This window comes from Nothoprocta perdicaria, unplaced genomic scaffold (genome assembly GCF_003342845.1).
Source record: "Nothoprocta perdicaria isolate Ctin4 unplaced genomic scaffold, notPer1 scaffold_582, whole genome shotgun sequence".
NCBI lineage: Eukaryota > Metazoa > Chordata > Aves > Tinamiformes > Tinamidae > Nothoprocta > Nothoprocta perdicaria.
This window is the reverse complement of record NW_020455846.1, coordinates 30,996-49,640: the sequence shown is the minus strand read 5'-3', so window position 1 is coordinate 49,640 and position 18,645 is coordinate 30,996. Positions and strand designations below refer to the sequence as shown.

Below are 18,645 nucleotides of genomic sequence, written 5' to 3'. Positions count from 1 at the left end.
TGCAGTCACTTGTGGGTATTTATTTTTGGTCCTCCCGTACTACCTCAGTTTCCTCCTGATTGGCCATATTTCACCTCTCTTCTTATTTCCCCTTTTCCTTTATGATTCTCAGTTCCCTCTTCCTTTGTAGTGTTTTTTACATGTATGAGAATGAATGTAAGATCTGCTTTTTTCCCACCACCAGGAGGTCTTCCTATGCTGTTCTTGATTCCTATTGGATTCTCTCCTTAAGCTATTTAAGATGTATGACTCTCCCTACGGGGAGATAGAGTGGTTGCAACAATCAGACAAAACAGCTCTTGGTGTAGGCTTTGATGCAAGCTGTTCACCATCTCTTCTCCCGAACTCTTTCCATCTCAGTCAAATTAGGTATAGTTGGGAGGGAAACCTGTGATTTCCTCTTAATAAAGCAATGTTAATTGCCATTTATTTACTTTTGCATACAACTCTAAAATCCAGGAAATCCTCAGAAGAGCTTAGAACAAGCAAAGAAGCATATAGACCTCTTAAGTGTGGATCCTAAAGGCAGGCACAGCAGACTGTGAAGCCCTATGGAACAAAAGCCCTTCAGTGTTGGAAGGCAGAGACCTTATGCCAGCTGTTACTCTTTAACTCCTGAACTGCACAGTACAGAGTTCTTGTCTTCTCCTTCTGTCCCTTAACATGTGCTGTGTCGCAGAGTTACTGTTTCCCTGCTGGAGGTTGGAAGTCACTTCGGTCCTAAAACGGGAGGAAAACGCATCCAGACACCAAGCCACACATTACCAAAATGTGTTAAGTTAAGGGCTTTGATGGTGCCAGAGCCCTGGCACAGGCTGCCCAGGGAGGCTGTGGAGTCTCCTTCTCTGGAGATCTTCCAAACCCGCCTGGATGCCGCCCTGTGCCCCGTGCTCCGGGTGTCCCTGCTGGAGCAGGGGGTTGGACTGGATGATCCCTAGAGGTCCCTTCCAACCTCAGCCAGTCTGTGATTTTACTATAACCGTTACCTACATTGGTACATTAATATTTAATTTAGAGATCATATACATGGATGATTATCTTCTAGAAGATTGAATTGAAGGAAACATAAAGTAAATGAACGAAGTGGACCATTGCGTGCTCTACAACAAAACCACTTAAAATGCAGAGAAGAAAAAAAAAGATTCATTTTCTTAATGCTTGAGTTGAGCCCTGTGTTTATTAAAGTGCATATTTTACTGTGAAAAGCGATTTGATTTCAAAAGCTGGATATCAAAATCATAGAGCTAAATAGAGTTAAGGGGGGGGGGTGAGGTCTGATCAGCTTGCCCGGCCCCCTCCGCTTCCTGTCCTAAGCAAGGTGGTTTCTCCCACCGACACCGCCACAAAGGAGAGGAGGAAACCGAAGCGCTCCGTTCTCGGGAGTGGATTTCCAGCCACCGGGCTTCTGCAAAGCGCTTGCACGTTGATTCATAGGAAGGAATATGATTCAATTCCTTCGCTTCTGAGCTACGTTGATACTGCCGGGGAATGGCAGCATTAGTCACGTTATCATCAGACCCGGCCTAGCGTTCACAGAGGGAGCAGATGTGATGAGAAATGAGCTACCTTTTATATATCGTCATTTTATTCATAAAATATTTTAATAGGAGTTAACAGAAGCAGTAGCTGGATGAGATCATTATAGTGCTTTATATAAAGAAAAAGGGCTGAATTAATTAATTGCATCTTATTTATATTGTAAATACTTCTGTTTCCTACAGTTGCATGAGAAAACTTCTTCCTTAAGTTACTCATAAAATAATGGCATAGCATTACAGAGAAAGGTAATTGTACTTAAAAGGATTACCAGCCCTAGTTATCTTCAATACCACCAGCCTCAAAAAAAAAGTTATAAATAAATAAATAAATAAATTGCCTTCCTAATCTTAAGACATAATTTTTTTTTGAAGATGGTGGGTTTTCCCAACTGATTTTTGAGGCTTTAGAATGCATTTAGATCCTCTTTTCAGGCTTTGCTACGTAACTTGAAAGAGTTAGGAATGTTTTAGGTTTGGGTGTTGCTTGCCAAAAGCTGCGATTTTTCTCAGTCCATTTCCTGAACAGAATTCAAACAAAGAAAAACAACTTGGTAGCAACTCTGGCACGGGTGGTTGTTTGCACAGGTCGTTATTTGCACCCTACCGTCACAGATGGCTGTGTCACCTGCTGGAGATGGGAAGAAGTTTGATTCCTTTGCCATTTCAGCTGCTCTGTGTCGAAAGACCCTGATAGCATGTCTTCATATTCACTAAATCTGCAGTTCTGCTAGGACTGTCTGCTCGTATGCTGGTCAAGTGTTTTTAATACACATATGACTTGGAAAATAGATCATTTTTTTGCTGCATTATATGTTTTTTGCTGTCACGTGGTTAAAACCCTCTACTATGCCTGCACTTACCAGGGTATACAAATTGTAGACAAAAAAAATATACACAGTTAAAAATGAACTGAACTGTACAAAAAATTATCATTATTCCTTGCCTGGAGGGCCAGGGGTTGGGACCCCTTGAGCTACCCGGTGCAGAGCAATCAACCCTCCCCCCACATCTCCCTAAATTAATGTAGAGGGAAAAAAAAGGACAACAGAGGCAGGAAGGCAAAGATGTATTCGGGAAGAATGGGGCAATGCCGAATCAGGGTGATTCATTTTCACATAGCAGCCCAAAAGTAGTTTTCTCCAGCTGTCGTAATACGCAGTAGGGATTTTGCAGTCACGATTCCATAACCGTGATTGCTGTGCACGTTACAATGCAAGGGCGATAGGGACACGGGGGCAGCGAAACCTGCGTGCAGAGGCGCTGCCCCAGGCAGAACTGGCCGAGCTCCCCTGGCTCATTTCTGCCTGCGGTTTGGCTTTCCCAGATGTCCAGAGTGATCCATCTCCAAGCACGGCGCAGCAAAAGTAAAGGAATGCTGATAAAAACGCAACAGCCGGGCAGCAGAAGCTGCCAGTGACTGATCAAAGGTGTAAGTGGCTGCTGAGTAGGAGACAGGAGGAAACGATGTAGGAAGGGCCTAGAGTGGCCCTAGTGAAGATAGGCTGTGTCTGCTGCCGTTAAACAAGTGGGTGGTGGGAGGCAATGTCTGTAAATATCCATGGAAAGATGGGATAAAAGCAGCCGTCCAGGACCACAAGCAGGTGCCCCCCATGTGTATGGCTGTGAGGAAAGCGGAGCAGGGCAGCAGGCGTGAGATGGGAGTTCACCTGGGAACTGACTGTAGGAATGGATAGGGAAAGAGCAAGTTCCACACAAGGTGGGATCAGACCTAGTCCCGGATAACCTGCCAAAGCGCCAGGCCGGCTTCACCGGTGGCTTCATGCCGGTTCTCGGAGCGTGTGTGGAGCCGCACGGGGTGTCCGGGTAGTGACGGGATGTGCCTTGCAACAAAAACCGGGGCGCAAAGGCACAGATGGAGCAACACGGAATGTGAGAAGCCCCGCAGAAAAGCAGCTTAAAGTCGATTATTTGCAAAAGTAACTGGAAGAGGAGAGGGAAGAGGGGAGGGAAAGCAGCAAGGACAGTGCTTTGCTTTTGGGCGAGCCGCTTCCTTCCCGGGCTGTTCCCGGCGCAGCGGGCCCGCCGGCAGCCGCCCGTCCCGCGGGGCCGACGAGCGCCGCGTCCCGGCACAGCGGCAGCGCTTCCCACCGCGGGAAAGCCGCGCTCCCAGCCTCGCCCCTCGCCTCCGCGCCGCTTTCCGGAGCCTTCCCGGGGCTCCCGGCCCGTCCGGCCCCTTCCCTTCCCTCCCCTCCCTCCGCCGTTTCCCTTGCGGACGCCTGGAGTTTCCTTCCTGTGTGCGGGGCAGCGCCTGCCCGGCCGCTCTTCCCGCCCTGCCCGGCCTGCGCCGCTCCCGCCGCTCCGTCCCGCTCTCCCTCCTCCTCCTCCTCCTCCTCCGCAGGCTCCACGTGGGGCGGCAGGGCTCTCCCTCCCTCCCTCCCTCTCCCGGCCGCGTTCATCTCATACCAGCCCTCATTCCTCGCATTCCTCCTTCCGCACTCCAGGGGAAATAACAACAACAATATATATAAAAAACTTTCCTTCCTTTCCCGCCGCTCCGGGGCTGCAGCCCGTGCCTGCCGCCCCCAGGGCGCCCCGCAGCCCCGGCCACTTTCCCCCCTGCTCGGGGCCGGCCCCGCTCCCGGCGCCGCGGGGCAGGAGCAGCAGGAGGAGGAGGAGGAGGAGGCAGGCGCGCGGCCCGAGCCCTCCTCTCCCGTCGCACGCAGGGAGTCCTGGAGCGCCAGGAGGATCCGCAGCCGCTTCCCGCCGCCCTCGCGGAGCCGCCGCCGCCGCCGCCGCGCTCCGCGTGCTCAGGTCGGGACGCGCCCGTTCCCGGGGGCTTCCGCGGGGCCAGCAGGACGAGGAGGAGGGGAGGGGAGGCGAGGAAGGCTGTGCAGGCGCTCCCAGGCGCGGAGCTACAAAGGAAGCCATGGGGAGCCCTCCATGGAGGCGGCTGCCGCTTCCAGCCGTGCCGGCGGGACCCGCCGAAGCGGGAGCAAAGCCCGAGGAATTCCCGCGGGGAAGGGCGGCTTCCCGGGCCCCTTACGGAGGGGTTTTGGCGGGGAGAGGCTATCAGGACGGCCTGGAAAAGGGGTGTAATTCTTACTGTAAGTTCTGGAGGATGTTGGAGGGGGGAACAAAAGCCCGTCCATGAGAAAGCACTTTTTTTTTTTTTTTAATCTATGACTAATATCAAAAGATAACTTAAAGAAAAAAAACAAAACCCAAACTTTTCCTACGTAACTTATTCAGAAGTTAGACCTGTTGAAATTTGGGAAAACCCTCGGGAAGGGGGTTTTGCTTCAAACGAAGCAAACAAAGCTCCACCAACTTCTCCATTGTCTCATGTAGATAATTCCACTTAAACAGCTCCTTGCCTTGATGCTGAAGACGGTGCTCGCTTTTTTATTTTTATTTTTTTTCCCTCCTCTTTGTTTCTATCTCTTCCAGGAGCGAGGGGAATGTAACTTTTTTAAGACTTTGGTAAAGTTCTTTAAGATGTTTCAAATATATATATTCTTAAAAACAAAAAAAGTGGAAGACAACGTGCCTTTGTTTTGCTTTCTTTTAACCCGAAGTTACTTCAGACTTTAAGATACGAGCTCTCTGAGCACTCCACAAATAAACGGCACAGGGGAATAGATGGGAGAGAGGGGAGAAAACGAGATTTTTTTTTCTGTCTTTTTTTTTTTTTTTTTTTTTTTTTTTTTTTTTTTTTTTTTTTTTTTTTTTTTTCGGAACCAATTTGTTTCCCGGGAAAGAGGGAAGAAAAAAAAAAAAAAAAAAAAAAGAAGAAAAAAAAAAAAAAAAAGGATTTCTCCACCCTCCCACCTCCTTTGAGATAGGAGCCGAGTGGGGCGTTTTTCACCTGCCTTGTCCGTCTGCGTAAACGTTGGCGAATTTGTGGGTCCTGCCTCTAAAGAGGGCAGCAGAACAGGGCACAGGGAGAGAAGGAACAAGGGGCAAAGCGGAGTCTGGTGGGGAATGAAGGGTTAGGGGCGGGTCAGGCTGCTCTACGACCAGCAGTAAAGTTCAGGAGCAAAAGACTTTTGCGACAAAAAGCCCTTTCGGTCGCGATAGCTTTTTTTCCTCGCGACGGAGGAGAGCGCGGCTGTGCGGGCCGAAGCCGGAGGGGTTTCCTTATGGGAGCTCCGGGATGCTGGGGGGCCTGGGGAGTCTCCTGGGAAGTTGGGCTCTCGGGCGAGATTAAAGGCGCGGAGGCAGTTTAAGGGCTTTTCCAAAATCCCGGTCTGGATTTTTCACTCAGGCTCGAGTGTCTGTAATCTTTGAACGCTCACAGCCTCTCGGGGGCGATTCCTGCAGGAATCGGGGTGCAGGAGAATTCCTGTTGATGATAAGTGTTGTTTCCTGCCCTCTTGGCTTCCTCGTACCGCTTTCAGATTTAATTGTCAGTTTTAAAGAATTTTTTAAGTTATTACAGTGGCTAAAATAGGAATATCTCAATATTCATCTAGCATGGAAATTCTGTGGAAAGCTGCGTGAATAGCATACGACCAAGCTCTGAAGAGAAGAAGGGCTCCATGGCACCGAGTTTTGCTTGTGTTTAGAACAAACTTGCCTTCTTGTTCTGTCAGTCAGATGTTTTACAGAAGTCATAGAGTAAGTAGAGTTATCAGAAGGCTGTTGAAAACTGCAGCCTCCAGGAGCTCCTGGAGCCTGAAATTATTGCTGTTTGGGATGATGCTCTACTTGTCCTCGCAGCTTTTCTTCCTTACTAACGTGTGGGTTATTTCCTTTTTTTCCATCACGTCAGAGCTAAAGGGGTGGGTGAACAAGTGTTCTAGCCTGGTACTGCTGAAGAAAGAAGTTGTCCCCACAGCTTCCAACTGTGTGCTTCCATCCTGGTGGAACTTACTTCCTGGGGCACTGGAGTGTATTTGCACTTCTAGTTGCCAGCCCAGGTTGCTCCCGTGGGAAGGAGCTGATCCCAATGAAAAATAATCTTGACCAAGTTAGTTTTGAGCCGGATCTGTTCCATAGGCTGGTTAACCATATGCTCACCTCAATGTCAGTGTATGCGGGTGATGAGGCACAGTGACTAGAGCGCAGTGGCAGGGAAGATTGGGGCTGTTTCTCCTGGTCGCGTTGCCATCCCATGCCAAGTCTTTGGGAACGTTGTACTCTCGACTAGGCCCGTAGGCACTTCTGTGCTAGTCGCAGGATTTTCAGTGTTACTCAGTCTTACTTGGCCACTGACCTATATCTTAGGAAGGCAACAGTTCAGTGTTGCCCCATCCCTACAGCTCAGGTTTGTCCCTTGTCTGTTTTTCTGCTTTGTTTTGTTTTTCCTTCTAAATACCCCATAGCAGATCTGCCATTAATTATCACAGGTGTTTTATTACGAGCCTGGTGTCATCAAGAAACGTTAGCTGACATTCGGACCAATTCAGACAGATTCTTCTGCAACAGTTTTTTGCCTTGGTGCATTTTAGAATAACTGTTGTTTCTTTGCTTCTCTTTTCTTCCCTCGTGTTCTCTTTTTCTTTTTTTGGGGGTGTGTATGTGTGGTCTTTGCACCTTCTAACTTGTTACAGGCTACTAAGCAGATTGTTTTTAAAATTTTTCAATATCTGCCATTCAGGCCTAATGATCGCTGTGATACTTCTGAACTATCACCTCACACGTTGGAGCTGATTCGTATCTCTCCTCTCCGTTGTATGGAGTTTTTGATGAGGAAAGGCAAACAAAAGTTACCTCCAAGTACTTGCTTTGTAAACTACTCTTTTAGTTATTGTCTCTCTTGCATGTTTTGTGTCCCTGTTTCTGACAGAGCTTTTCCTTGACTTGATTTATCTTCAGTTCTCTACTGGTGTTTCTTCAGTTTCTTGGCCTTAGTTTTTAGTTATTTGGGGATTTTTTTCCCCTTTTTCTTTTTTTGAACTGTCTGAATTCCCTTGAAGTGTCTCTGTGCACTGGAGTTTGTAAACTTCATTCTATCTCATCTGCAAATTCCATTAGTCTGCCTATTTCCAGGCTTTTAGACTGGAAATTAATAAAACTGGACCAGCACAGATCCCTGTTAAGGCTGGAACATGAGTATATGCCATTATTACGTTTGAACTCATTAGTTAATTTACTCATCATACAAGCAATACCCTCCAAGTGATTGAAATAACCAGCTATGGTTTGCTTGGGGAGCAGCAAACGCTATTCTAAATGTAAACCCGTCCCATCATCCACTGTATTCCTTTCATTCCCTAGCTTTATAATAATCCTGTCCTCCTTTTGCAGAACAGTTGGGCTTTACAAAAGGGCTTTTCAAAAATCAGCCATGTGCTTGAAGGGAGCTCTGAGGTTGGGAGATCTGAGACTACCTGGTGAGAGGGTTGGTGTTTCCTCTGTCTTTGTTTTTGTTGTGTTTTGCTCCTGCCCCGGGGCTCCTCCTTTTTCTGGAGATGATGCAGTCAGTTCCCTTTGTTTTTACACCATGTGAATTAGAGGTTTTCCTGATCGGGCGGGGCAGGTTTTCCAGTTCCTGGTGCCACTGGCTGAGTCACTGGCTCTGTTTTCTGTTAGAGTTTTATAGTTACCTTGATAGTATCTTGGAATATGATTGCCAGTAGCTAGGTGTTTTACTCTGCTTCGGACGGGCGTGTGAGCGGCTTTCAGAGCCTGGATACAAACCCTTGCAACTTGTGCTTTGCTCTTGCTAAAGAGAAGATAAATTACCGCAGTCCTCAGAGTGCTCCCTTTCAAACAGCAGGGTAACCATTAATGGCAAATGTTCAGGCAAAGTTTAATCTATTACAACCAGAACTGCTGTGCTTTAACCGAAGGAAAAGTCAGGAGTGCGCTGAGTGTCCATTAACTGAGGTAGGAAAGTGCAAATATAGGATGATTTACTGATAGGTAAGTCGGTCTTACCTGAGCATGCCCCTCCTGAACAGGTCCTTGAAGTAAAACTCATTGGTATCAGAGTGGCAGGATCTAGGGAGGCTCTCAGGTAGGGGAAGGGAGGACGAGAGGGGTAAAGCCGGTTTGCCTGAGAGGACTTGCTCCTTACCCAGCACTTTCTGCTTCATCTTTCTAATTAAAAAAGAAAGTTATTTCCCCTCCCCCGTTCAGGTGTGACACATCTACCCAAACAGAATGAAATAAGTGCTCAGAAAAGGGAAAATTGCCGCCTCGAATGCATCAGGGAAGCCAGCTGTGAAAATCAAGGCAGCAGCCTCTCTTGTTTCTGCCACTTGGTTTTGGTCGCAGCTCTGGCTTGTAAGAACACGCTCCCCAAAACGGAACCGAGCCTTTGTGGGCAGTGTCCCTTTAAGACTCTGGTTTTGCTTGGCTGGCTGCCCTTGTTCCCCTGTGGATTAATCCCGCAGAAGGTCCATAACCTGCTGACCTTCCTGGGGAGAAGGGACTGGAAGGGCAAAGAGGGAGCTTAGAAGGTTGGAGCTCTGCTGTCACTTCGAGGGGTAAGTTTAACTTGTGTTCTTCATCCTTCTACTTTGCTTTTCCCCCCCCCCCCCCCCTTTCTCTGCTTGGTGCTTCCAGATTGAGGGTTTGGGCTGTAGTTACAGGTGCTCATGGTGTTTGCTTGATTTCCATGAAATCTATATATAGCTGCTTGGAAATAAGAGTATATTTGCTGCCCCAGTTCAGAGGGAAGGGATCTGACCCCCGAATTACACTAGTGTCAGTTAAGGACTCACTTAAGGGCTCTCCCACTGCCAACCGGTGGGAGAACTGTCTAAAATGGCTGGAATCTCCTCATCTGTTGGGAAGATTGAGAAGCCATTATGGAAGGACAAATTCAGTGACACTTCTCCCGAGTGTCAGCCTTTCAGAAATGATCTTTGGAGCTGTCAGCAGAGCGCAGAGCTGCTCCGTAGGCAGGAGCGAGCAGGGATCGTTCATGGGTCCTCCCTGTTGCAGGGTTATTCCTTAGTTTTCGGCATTGGTTTATGAAAATCGCCCGACACCTTTTAGCTCCTACAGGGCACGTGCTGAAGTGGTTCCATCCTGCGGAAAAGCTGTTAGCTCTGGTTCAGCTGCTGCTCTTGTTGGAGGCCGGCTGTTATCCTGGAGCTGAATGTTTTCATTGCTTTGGGTGAGATTTGAGAAGGGATCAGCGTCTGTCTCATGTCTGAATTCACGTGAAATTTTGCCATTAGTGTCATGGTAGATGCTTGATAGATTCAAAGGATTGGCAATTTCCAGAGAATAATAAACTTAAATCCTAAGAAAACTGAGTCCTTTTGAAGTTAAAGCACCTGCATTTGCCAGTTGCTTTAAAGGTAACCTTTTTCCTTGCCTTGAAACACTCGATTGGATTTTGCTTTTATTTGTTCGTTCATTTGTTTGTTCACTTTCTTATGCTATAGTTTTTCATAGGTTAAATGGAGGATGACTCGGGCAGTTGAGATTTTCAGAGAACTGACTTACAGTAGATTTAGAGCAAAACTTTTTTAGGTTCCTGTTAAAAGCTCCCTATCTTTTAATATTAAGCTAAAGATTACTCTTTAGGAAACTCTTAAACATGCTTTATTTCTGCCTTAAATTTGATTTGGTAAGACCTGAGCCACTTAAATCAGTCTGTGAAGTTGCCTGTACCCGAAGAGCCAGTCATGCCTTAAACACGTTAGTTAACGCTATTGATGATTCCATAAGGGAAAATGAACGTGCTTATTGAGTTTCCTGGGTAATTCCTTCCCAACCAGCTCCACGCTTGTTGGGAATAGAACAACTGCTAGTAAAGGGCTGGTTAATCTTTGGCCTTGTGCTGTTTGGGAAGCCGAGAGACGCGTGTCTCGGGATGGCGGGGAGGAAGGGAGCTCTGGGAAGAGCTCTCACGTGGCAGGTAGCGATGCCTCCCCGGCATGGCCCTGTTCCCTGAGGGCTGGGCCAGCCCCTTGTTTGCTGGGAGCCATGTGGGTGCCCCATTGCTGGGGCAATGTGGGTCTTGGTGCCCTGGGCAGCTCCTCTTCCCGCCCAGCCGAGGTGTAGGTTGCCCAGCAGTTGTTTTGTGGGGTCCCTTGCTGGTGCCCTTGGAATTTAATTCCCTGGCACGGGCTCCGTGCGAGCACTCTGTGGCTCTCCGTCCGCCGCCGGGGGTAGTGAGAGCAGAGGCAGCCTCTGGGTGGGCAGGCGCCCTGCGTGGACGCTGTGCAAGGCCTTACACGTGCGGCCTATCCCATCCCATCCCATCCTGCCTGGCTACCTTATCCAGGCCTGTTCTGGTAGCCATTCTTGTCTCTCCCGGTTTTGATTCCTATCACTGTGCCGGACGCTGCATCCTCTCTCCGTTTTGGCCAGAGCTCTGCCGCCGCGATAACTCAGACGTGGGTTTTGCTGCACTCCGTAAGTCAGGAGCCCTTGGAAGAGCAGCTGCTGCTGCTGCGGGCAGTTTCCGCGCTCCAGGCAGCCTGAGCGGGATCCTTCACGGCGCTGCGTGGGAAGCGCTCTGCCGGAGCCCGGATGCGATCCAAGGCTGCGACTGCCCCTTCCTGTGTAAAATGCTTTTGTTCAGTGCTTAGAAAAAGGCTAAAATCTCCGGGCACAGGCTGCAGATGCAGTGTGATGATTGTATCACCTTGTCTGATGCACACAGGGAAATCTCAGCTCTCCTCTCCCCTTTGCCTGCCGTTGTGCTGCTGCTTGTTAAAGAGTTTTTTTTTTTTTTGCTTTTCCTATACGGAATAACACCTACACTGCTAGCTTTATGCACAGCTGGAACGGCAGCAATTCTTTGGTGTCCTGGACAGGGATGTTCATGGGGGAATAATCAGTATTGCACAGGGATTGCAGGCAGCCCCGGGTGAAAGCTGGGATTGTAACGAGCCTCAACAATTGGATAAGTTGCTACAGAAGTGGAGCCCTCTGAGCTGTTCCTGATCCTCTCCAGCATCACTGTCACCTCTCATGGAACCAGAGTGGGTCTAGACCCTTTCAACTGATTTCATGCCCAGAGTACAGGCTCTGGGCAGCCTGAGTGACTGCTTGCCAGGTAATGACTAACGTGTAGGTGCTTCCCCACCTTTGCCCTTCTCAACACTTCTTTTCCCCCGCCCTTCCTTCTCTCCCGAAATCTTTGAGTTGCTTCCCCTTGGAGCCGCCCATGTCCTGACTGCCCTCGTTCTTCTTTCAGAGGGACTGAGCCATTTGTGTAGGGTCCTGTGGAGCCCCTGCCCGTTTCTGCTGTCAGGCTTCGGTACCGTGTGCCACTGTACCTGAACCAGCAGCTCTTCTCAAACTGTTGGTTTTCTGAAATCAGTCTCCCTGTGTTACTACACTACGTTGTGTACACACACGTATTAGTGTGTTCTGCATGGAAGTAACTGGTTCTGGCTGTTTCCAGGTTTTCTTATTGCTATAAACTACATCTCCAGTGCTGTAGTCTGAGCAGTAGGGCATCTCTTCCTTTTGGACTCATTCTTTTTTGAAGGTGTCTGCTTGACTGTATATGTTGGTGGTCAGACATGAAAATGCTGTGGTTCGGGTCCTCTGTGGTAGCTGTTTCGGCTTGTGTTACCCGAACAGTAAGTACTAGAATTGTGCATTTTTTATTTGCACTGCAGTAACACCAAGGAATACCTGTGATAGGAAGCAGTCCCTACCCCAAGAGCTTGCAATTCTGATGAATGAGGTGAGGACTGTGGTGAGGAGGAGAAGTCCCCTGTGAAGTGCAGTGACTTGTTCAGAGTGAAGCCTACTGGGACCAAGAGCAGGACCCTGTTGTCAGGCTCCCCACCCTGGCGCTGTCCTGGCAAGGCTTCCTGCCCCAGGGCAGTCAATAGGGGCCTCCTTGTTTAGTGTATCCGGCTCCGTGCTGATTCCAGGAGAGAAAGGGAGTGGATGTGGTGGGGGAGGGGCAAGTTCTTTGGGACAGAGCAGCCCTAAGAGAAGGGAATAACTGGAGACAGCTGGCTGCAGATCCTGGGGAAAGGATGGAGCTGTGTGGAGCAGCTGCCATGAAGGCTTGGGAGGCAGCTCTTACCCAGAGCAGCAAGTGTGGGACTGACGTTGGAAAGCAGATGTGTCGGGCCGCAGGGCCTCCTAGAGATGCACTCCCTGCCCGTGAGTCCTCTGCTGAAGGGCTCCTGGCAGCTGCTGAGCCCCGCGAGCCCCCTGAGCCTCAGCGAGAGGCCGTGTGCGAGAGCTGGAAATGATCAGTACGAGAACAATTAAACCCAAGCTGCTGGAGCTGAGAGACTGAGCTGTTGTTCATGGTTCTCCTATCCCGTAACCCCAAAGGCTGCCTGTGTGAGTGCTTTGAATTAGAGATGAGCCGTGGCATAAAGAAGTATGGGGAAACGAGGGAAATGCCCCAAGAAATTGGAGATGTTGCGATGAGGAGCTGGAGGTGTTGTGAGGGGCTAGTTTCCTTGATTCTTGTAGACAAAATGTGACCGGAGTCTACAAAGAAAGATGATTGATCATCTCTGAACAAAGTAATAAAGAACAGGATCAGAAAAAGAACTACTGTAAGGTACAAATCCAGAAATGAAAGAGTCAAGAAAAAGTGTGGAGGGTTAAAAATGAGGGAATCTAAAGAAGGACTCGCCTGGAAACTAGCAAAGTTTGCCTTTATGAGAGAGCGTCAGCAATGTCACAGGTTGTTGCTTGAAAGAAATGGGGCTAACCTGAGCATTTGTATTTAGGTAAGTCTGCCCAGGAAGGGGAAAGTCGGTTTGGTGAGATGCTCCCTTTCGGAATCACATTCTTCCCACACCTGAAGACTCTGCAGATCTAGACCTTGCACAAGAAGGAATTACAAATAGTTTACAAATACTAAAATATCTATGAAAATAGAGCTCAGTAAGACACCAGTAAAGGCATTGTATTTTTATACTTATTGAATGGAACAATAGAAACAAATTGAAAGCTAGACATGAAAAAGAAAAGTAGCTAAACATTCATTAATCAAGTAGCTAAGCATTCCTTATTTAAATCTTTCCTATTAACAGTATATTCAATATAAATGTTCTAATTCTGACCAGACTCCTTTTCTGAGGAAAAGTGATTCCACTCACTTTTTTTTTTTGTTGTGGTTTGATTGTTTGTTTGTTTTTGTTTCTGTCTTGCCCTGCTACTAAACCCCTTTATCATACAGATTGCCCGCCAGCTTCTCTATAGGATGCTTTGCTTGGTTTAATAAATGACGACTTTGGTTCAAAGTTGTGTTCAACCGTCGTGGTCACTACAGGCCTGAAGTGTTCAAGGAAAGAGAATACAGACCCAGGTACCATCTGTGCAAAATTGGCCATACTAATATTTCTTATTTCTGATCTGGGTGGTATTGCACATGGAGCATAGTATTTGAGCAAGATTATTTAAGAAAACCGCACAGATCCTTTAAGGTTTTAACATGAAACAGCCCCGTAAGACCCCTGCACCTTGCTGAGTGAGAGGTTTTCGTGGTCCTCTCTGTCTGTGGCCTTTCTTCTTAAGCTGGCAGAATAAGGCAGATCAGTATTAGTATACTGCTGGTTTTTGATATTTTAGACAGAAATGATCAAATATTCTGCCTAAACTTATCATTCCCCCAGAATTTATAATTCTGTTTCCCTCATCATCAGTCAGGAAGAGCTGTAGTTGCAAGAAGGCGGAGTAGAATCAGGTTCCAAGCTACAGAAAAAAACAGGATTGGCCATGGCAGCACATGTCGTTACCTACTGACCTAGGTGTAGCTTGGGTTACATCTAATACTGATGGTCTAGAAGTGAAAGTGAGAAGCAGCATTAAAAAAAATAAGTATCAAAAGGTATCTAGTCACTTCTCCCTTGATTTGGAGCAGTGTGAGAGAAGGGTCAGATGTTTCTCTCTTGCTCTGTGAATTCTCCTGAGTATTGAAACAACTTGAGTATTGAAACAACAGCTGAAGCCAATAAAGCTTTGCTTTTCCGTTTGGAGAAAAGAGTCGGGAGTCAACAGGGTGTCCTGCAGGCAGCACATGCTTCCTTCTCTGCTTATTTTGGAGCTTGGACCAGGAGGGATCTAGAGCTTCCCGTCACTGAGGATGGCTGGCACGGAACTGAAGCCTCATGAGCCTGAGATGATCAGGGAGCAACTTGCCGAGTGTGGATGCAGAGGCAAAAAGAAAAGTTGAGCATTGGATGCGTTCGTTCAGATTGCAGCACATCTTGCTCAAATTGCCTGCAGAGACATTGAGATTAAAGTAATTTGTTTCAAAACTGGTTCTTGTTGGTTCGTTTGATGGCCGTGCATTGCCTAGGATGTGATTTTGCCTGCTGGGGGCTGAGCTCCTGAGAGCAGCTGCTGCAGCTTCCCAATGGCCATGGCTTTGGAAGTCCCAAAGCCAAGCGGTGAGAGCAGGTTTTGACTTGGTGGAGAAGCTGGTTAGAGGACCTTTCCTTTGTGAAACCTCAGGTTTCTTTATGCATGCAGCCACTTCTCGGTCAGTCGACCTAAATTAAAGGTAGTCTCTGCCTTGTGACTGTGAAGATTTTAATGTGCAATAAATACGGACACTGTGGATAGCCAGCAGGGACAAGGGATGCCTGGGGAAGCAGGTGAAACAGGTATCTTCTGTTTTTCTTCCTGTGCCTGGGTCTCCACTGGGAAACTTGACCCTTTTTTTCCTTTCTCTCCCAGCAGGGGAATCTCAAATACCCACATGTTCTTTATTTTGCGTTGAGCATCTGCCAGCAAAAGGCTGAAAAGTGCTGATAGAGGCTTGCTGAGGGAAGCAACTGTCACCATTTATTTAGTGGCCTCTGAAAGCCACACTGTCTGCTTCAGTGCCATTCACGGTGGGCTTCAGGTATCTGTCCCAGTGCTAAGGATCCAGTCTGAGTTCCTCTTCCCTCCCTCATCCGCAGGCCATCCCCATTTTTTATTTCTTCCCCCACTTACTGCAGTGGTGAAAGTGTATAGCAGGAGTCAAGAGAATCAAAATAATGCAGTGTAGGGATTGAAATGGACTGAGGGATGGTGGTCGGCCACGCCAGTGGCTCTTGTATTCCAAGCATCCTAGGAGGGGAAATAAGTTGTACACTAGATGTTCTGAATTTCTATCTCAACCACTTGTAAATATTCTACATCCTGACGTGAGGAGTATACTGTGGACAGCTATTTATCACACAAACATCCCGTGTTGTCCTACTTGTTTCCTGAGTTGATGGAGATGGGAAATAGGTATTTGCTGTTATCTAAAGTTGTTACACAGCAGTAGAACCATCGGGCAGTCTCTGTTGTCAACGTTTTACAACGTTTTTATTCTTTCATCTCTTGACAAGTTTTGGGTGGTATAAGGCTGGAAGTTTTGAAAATTTGAGGTTGACTGAATGGGTCTGCTTTGTCTTGTTTACCACATGGGGCTTGGCAGAACTACACTAATCTTATCTTGGCAAGTTTTCCACGTAGATCATGTCCAGTCTTTCCCCTCTGTGTCTTGCTTATCATCATCATCACTGGGGTATTTCTGCGCCAGTCTGCCTCGGCATGATGCTCTTGATGATTCCCTTCCTTTTGCACAAGAAAACAAGTCATGTTGACATCGCACCATTACTCAGCAATGCAGGGGAGTTTGGAGCTCTCTTACTTTGTTCCATCAGGTTGGGTGTTGGCTTGTGAGCCTTCTTTGTGGCTCAGATGATAAAACTAATAAAAAGGTTTTGAGGGAGGGCAGTGGTTGAGGTCTGTTGGAAGACATTTGTCTGTGTGATTGGCTGGAAGCATCCGTATGGGCCAGAAGCACTTTCTGAACCACAGTTCTGGCAGCTGCAGTTAATGGCTTCTGTCTTATTGCAGGCTTTTATTTATTTATTTATTTTAAGTAGCGGTTTTCAAGAGCTAGTTGCTACATATTTAGGTTCAAGGAGACACCAGTTTTTACTCCTGCTGCTGGCAATCTAATAGCCCAAGATCTGCACAGGATAAAGGGGCAAAGAGCCCAAGACAACTGCAAGGTCGATCTGAAGATGAGTGGTAGAAAGAAGCTGAGCACCCAGGATTCCTCATGTGCAACCCAGGGCCGTTATCCTTTATGTCATGGAGACTTCTGCCCCTGCCAGCCTGTAATGTGCAGGTTTGGGAGATATTCCCATTGAACTGCCAGGCTCCAGGAACTGTTCTTTAAAATTCTGGCTGTTGATTAAGCAGAAATGTCAGTGTTAAAAATGACACTGACCACTCTAGTCCAGTGAAACAGTATCTAACAAAATGTGAATCCCTGTGCTCAGTGATGACTAGGTAATTCATTACAGCTTTATTTTGTATGGTGCCATTCACCCAGACTGAACCCTTGCATGCTTGCGGGGGGGTTTCAGAAAGTTAAATGACATTAGAGTAGCGCAGTGCCAGCAGAGGGGAAAGGAAAGGAAGGGAAAAAGGGTTTTGAAGGGAATTCGAAAGTAGTGAGCCTAAAAGGTACAGAAGCAGCCTCTTTAGCAGGAGGATCTGGAGAAGGAAAGGCTTTTATCTCAACAATAATGCAGTGGAGCACATGGTTGAGTTACCATTTAAGATAAAATTGAGGTAAACTCTTTGCTGAAGCCTCGATAAAAGAACTTAAAAACTCACCTGCGTTATGAGTTAGGAGCACGTATATCCAGTTGCTATGCCAAGCTGGCTGACCCCCTCTATTCCAGTTATTCACTTGTAGGTTTGAACTTTAAGGCAGAGCAGAGGGGTTGAGCCTGTTCAGCCTGAATGCTGCCTTTGGTGGAACTGGGCTGTTAGCTGAAGTGCTCCTCTCTTGGGAAGGCCAATTGATGCATGCATGGACTGCACCTTATTTGCTAAATATATATATATAAAAATATATATATATTTCTTTAGCATCTCCCCTGTTTTGCTAGAGTAGAGGATTTCTCACCGCCCGCTGGGACGTGTTTGTCGTTGCAGGTTCGGAGGCCGCTTCTCCACGTGGCGCCTTGGAGTTTCTAGCTGGCACCATTACCTCCAACGAGTGGAGTTCTCCCACCTCCCCTGAGGGGAGCAACGGCTCGGGGGGCAGCGAGGCTTTGGACAAACCCATTGACAATGACGCCGAAGGCGTGTGGAGTCCGGACATTGAGCAGAGCTTCCAGGAAGCGCTAGCCATCTACCCGCCATGTGGGCGGCGCAAGATTATCTTGTCCGACGAAGGCAAGATGTACGGTAAGAAGAGGGGCAGGCCCCGTGCGGGCCTCGAGCAACCTGCCCCGTGCAAGCCACTGGCCTCCTACCAAAGCCACGTTCCAAACAACTTCCTTCCTCCCAGGCTATCCCAAATGGAAGCAGTGGCTTTAAGTTGAATGGCTTTAAGTTTAGGAATGTCAGTGAAGATCTTAGCTAGAGTAAGGTTTTAAACTTCTCTGCCCCGCCGTGCCTCCCTTCCTTGCCCCCAAACAGAAACAGATACTGCCCGAACAAAAGCACTGGAAGTTAAAGGGTATCTGTTTCAGGAGGGGACCAAGAAGGCAGGTGCCAGAGCTGGGCATGTGGCTGAGCTAAGGTTTGGATAAGCACAGTGTAACAGCCCAGTGGATGTGAATAAGTACATCTTTTAAAGTATCTCCTGTATCTCCCACTGCCTTCTCTAACCTTCCTGTTATGCTCACTGGTGAAGGCCTGTGCCTGTGATGCTCACGGGCTGAGCTCCTGAACCAGCCCTGTTTGGGTTGTACACGCATAGACAGTTCTTTCGGTACCTGCACTGAACGGAACAAGTCTCAGCAGATACCAGACAACTCTGGCTGCTCTCTTTCACTCCAGCTTGCCTCCTTGCAGCAGTGCCATGAATGTCTGTCACCTGCGAGCTGTTCTCAGCTAGCATGCTGCTTAACCCTGAAAGCAGAGATACACTGGCCTGCAGCTGCAGCAGAGCCAGTTTCTAGGTGCTAGAGGTGATTTTTGATCCGTTCCACAGTTGTTAAAATTTCACCTTTGCTGTAGTCCATGAAAAACAGGTCTGGGCTGGATTGTTTGGTTTGGAAGGAGTCGACTGGTATTTGTGTGACTCTAAAGCAAAGCAGAAGTTGAGAGTTTACAATCTTTGGGTAAAAGTCCGATGTTAAAACAGTTTCTCGTTGCACTTGGAATAATCTTGTGGAAAACAACCCTCTACTGCCCTGGAAATCCAAGAGTTTTTTCTTGCTTTACAATTTACTGAATCTGTGTGTCTCTGCAGGCCCCACCAGTGCAGCAACATGCCCTGAAGCTTTATAGGCAGCATTTTGCACAT

General features: G+C 47.8%; 1 protein-coding gene across 1 annotated transcript in view; it reads left to right on the top strand.

The window, feature by feature from the left end:
* Nucleotides 1-5,947: 5,947 nt before the first annotated feature.
* LOC112955593 (transcriptional enhancer factor TEF-3) overlaps nt 5,948-18,645 on the top strand; it is a gene marked incomplete at its 3' end in the record, with an annotated part of 36,684 nt that continues 23,986 nt past the window's right edge. The window contains exons 1-2 of the mRNA XM_026048919.1: nt 5,948-6,116; nt 17,325-17,579. Coding sequence (XP_025904704.1) covers nt 17,573-17,579 — 7 coding nt within the window. The remainder of the gene's footprint in view (nt 6,117-17,324; nt 17,580-18,645) is intronic.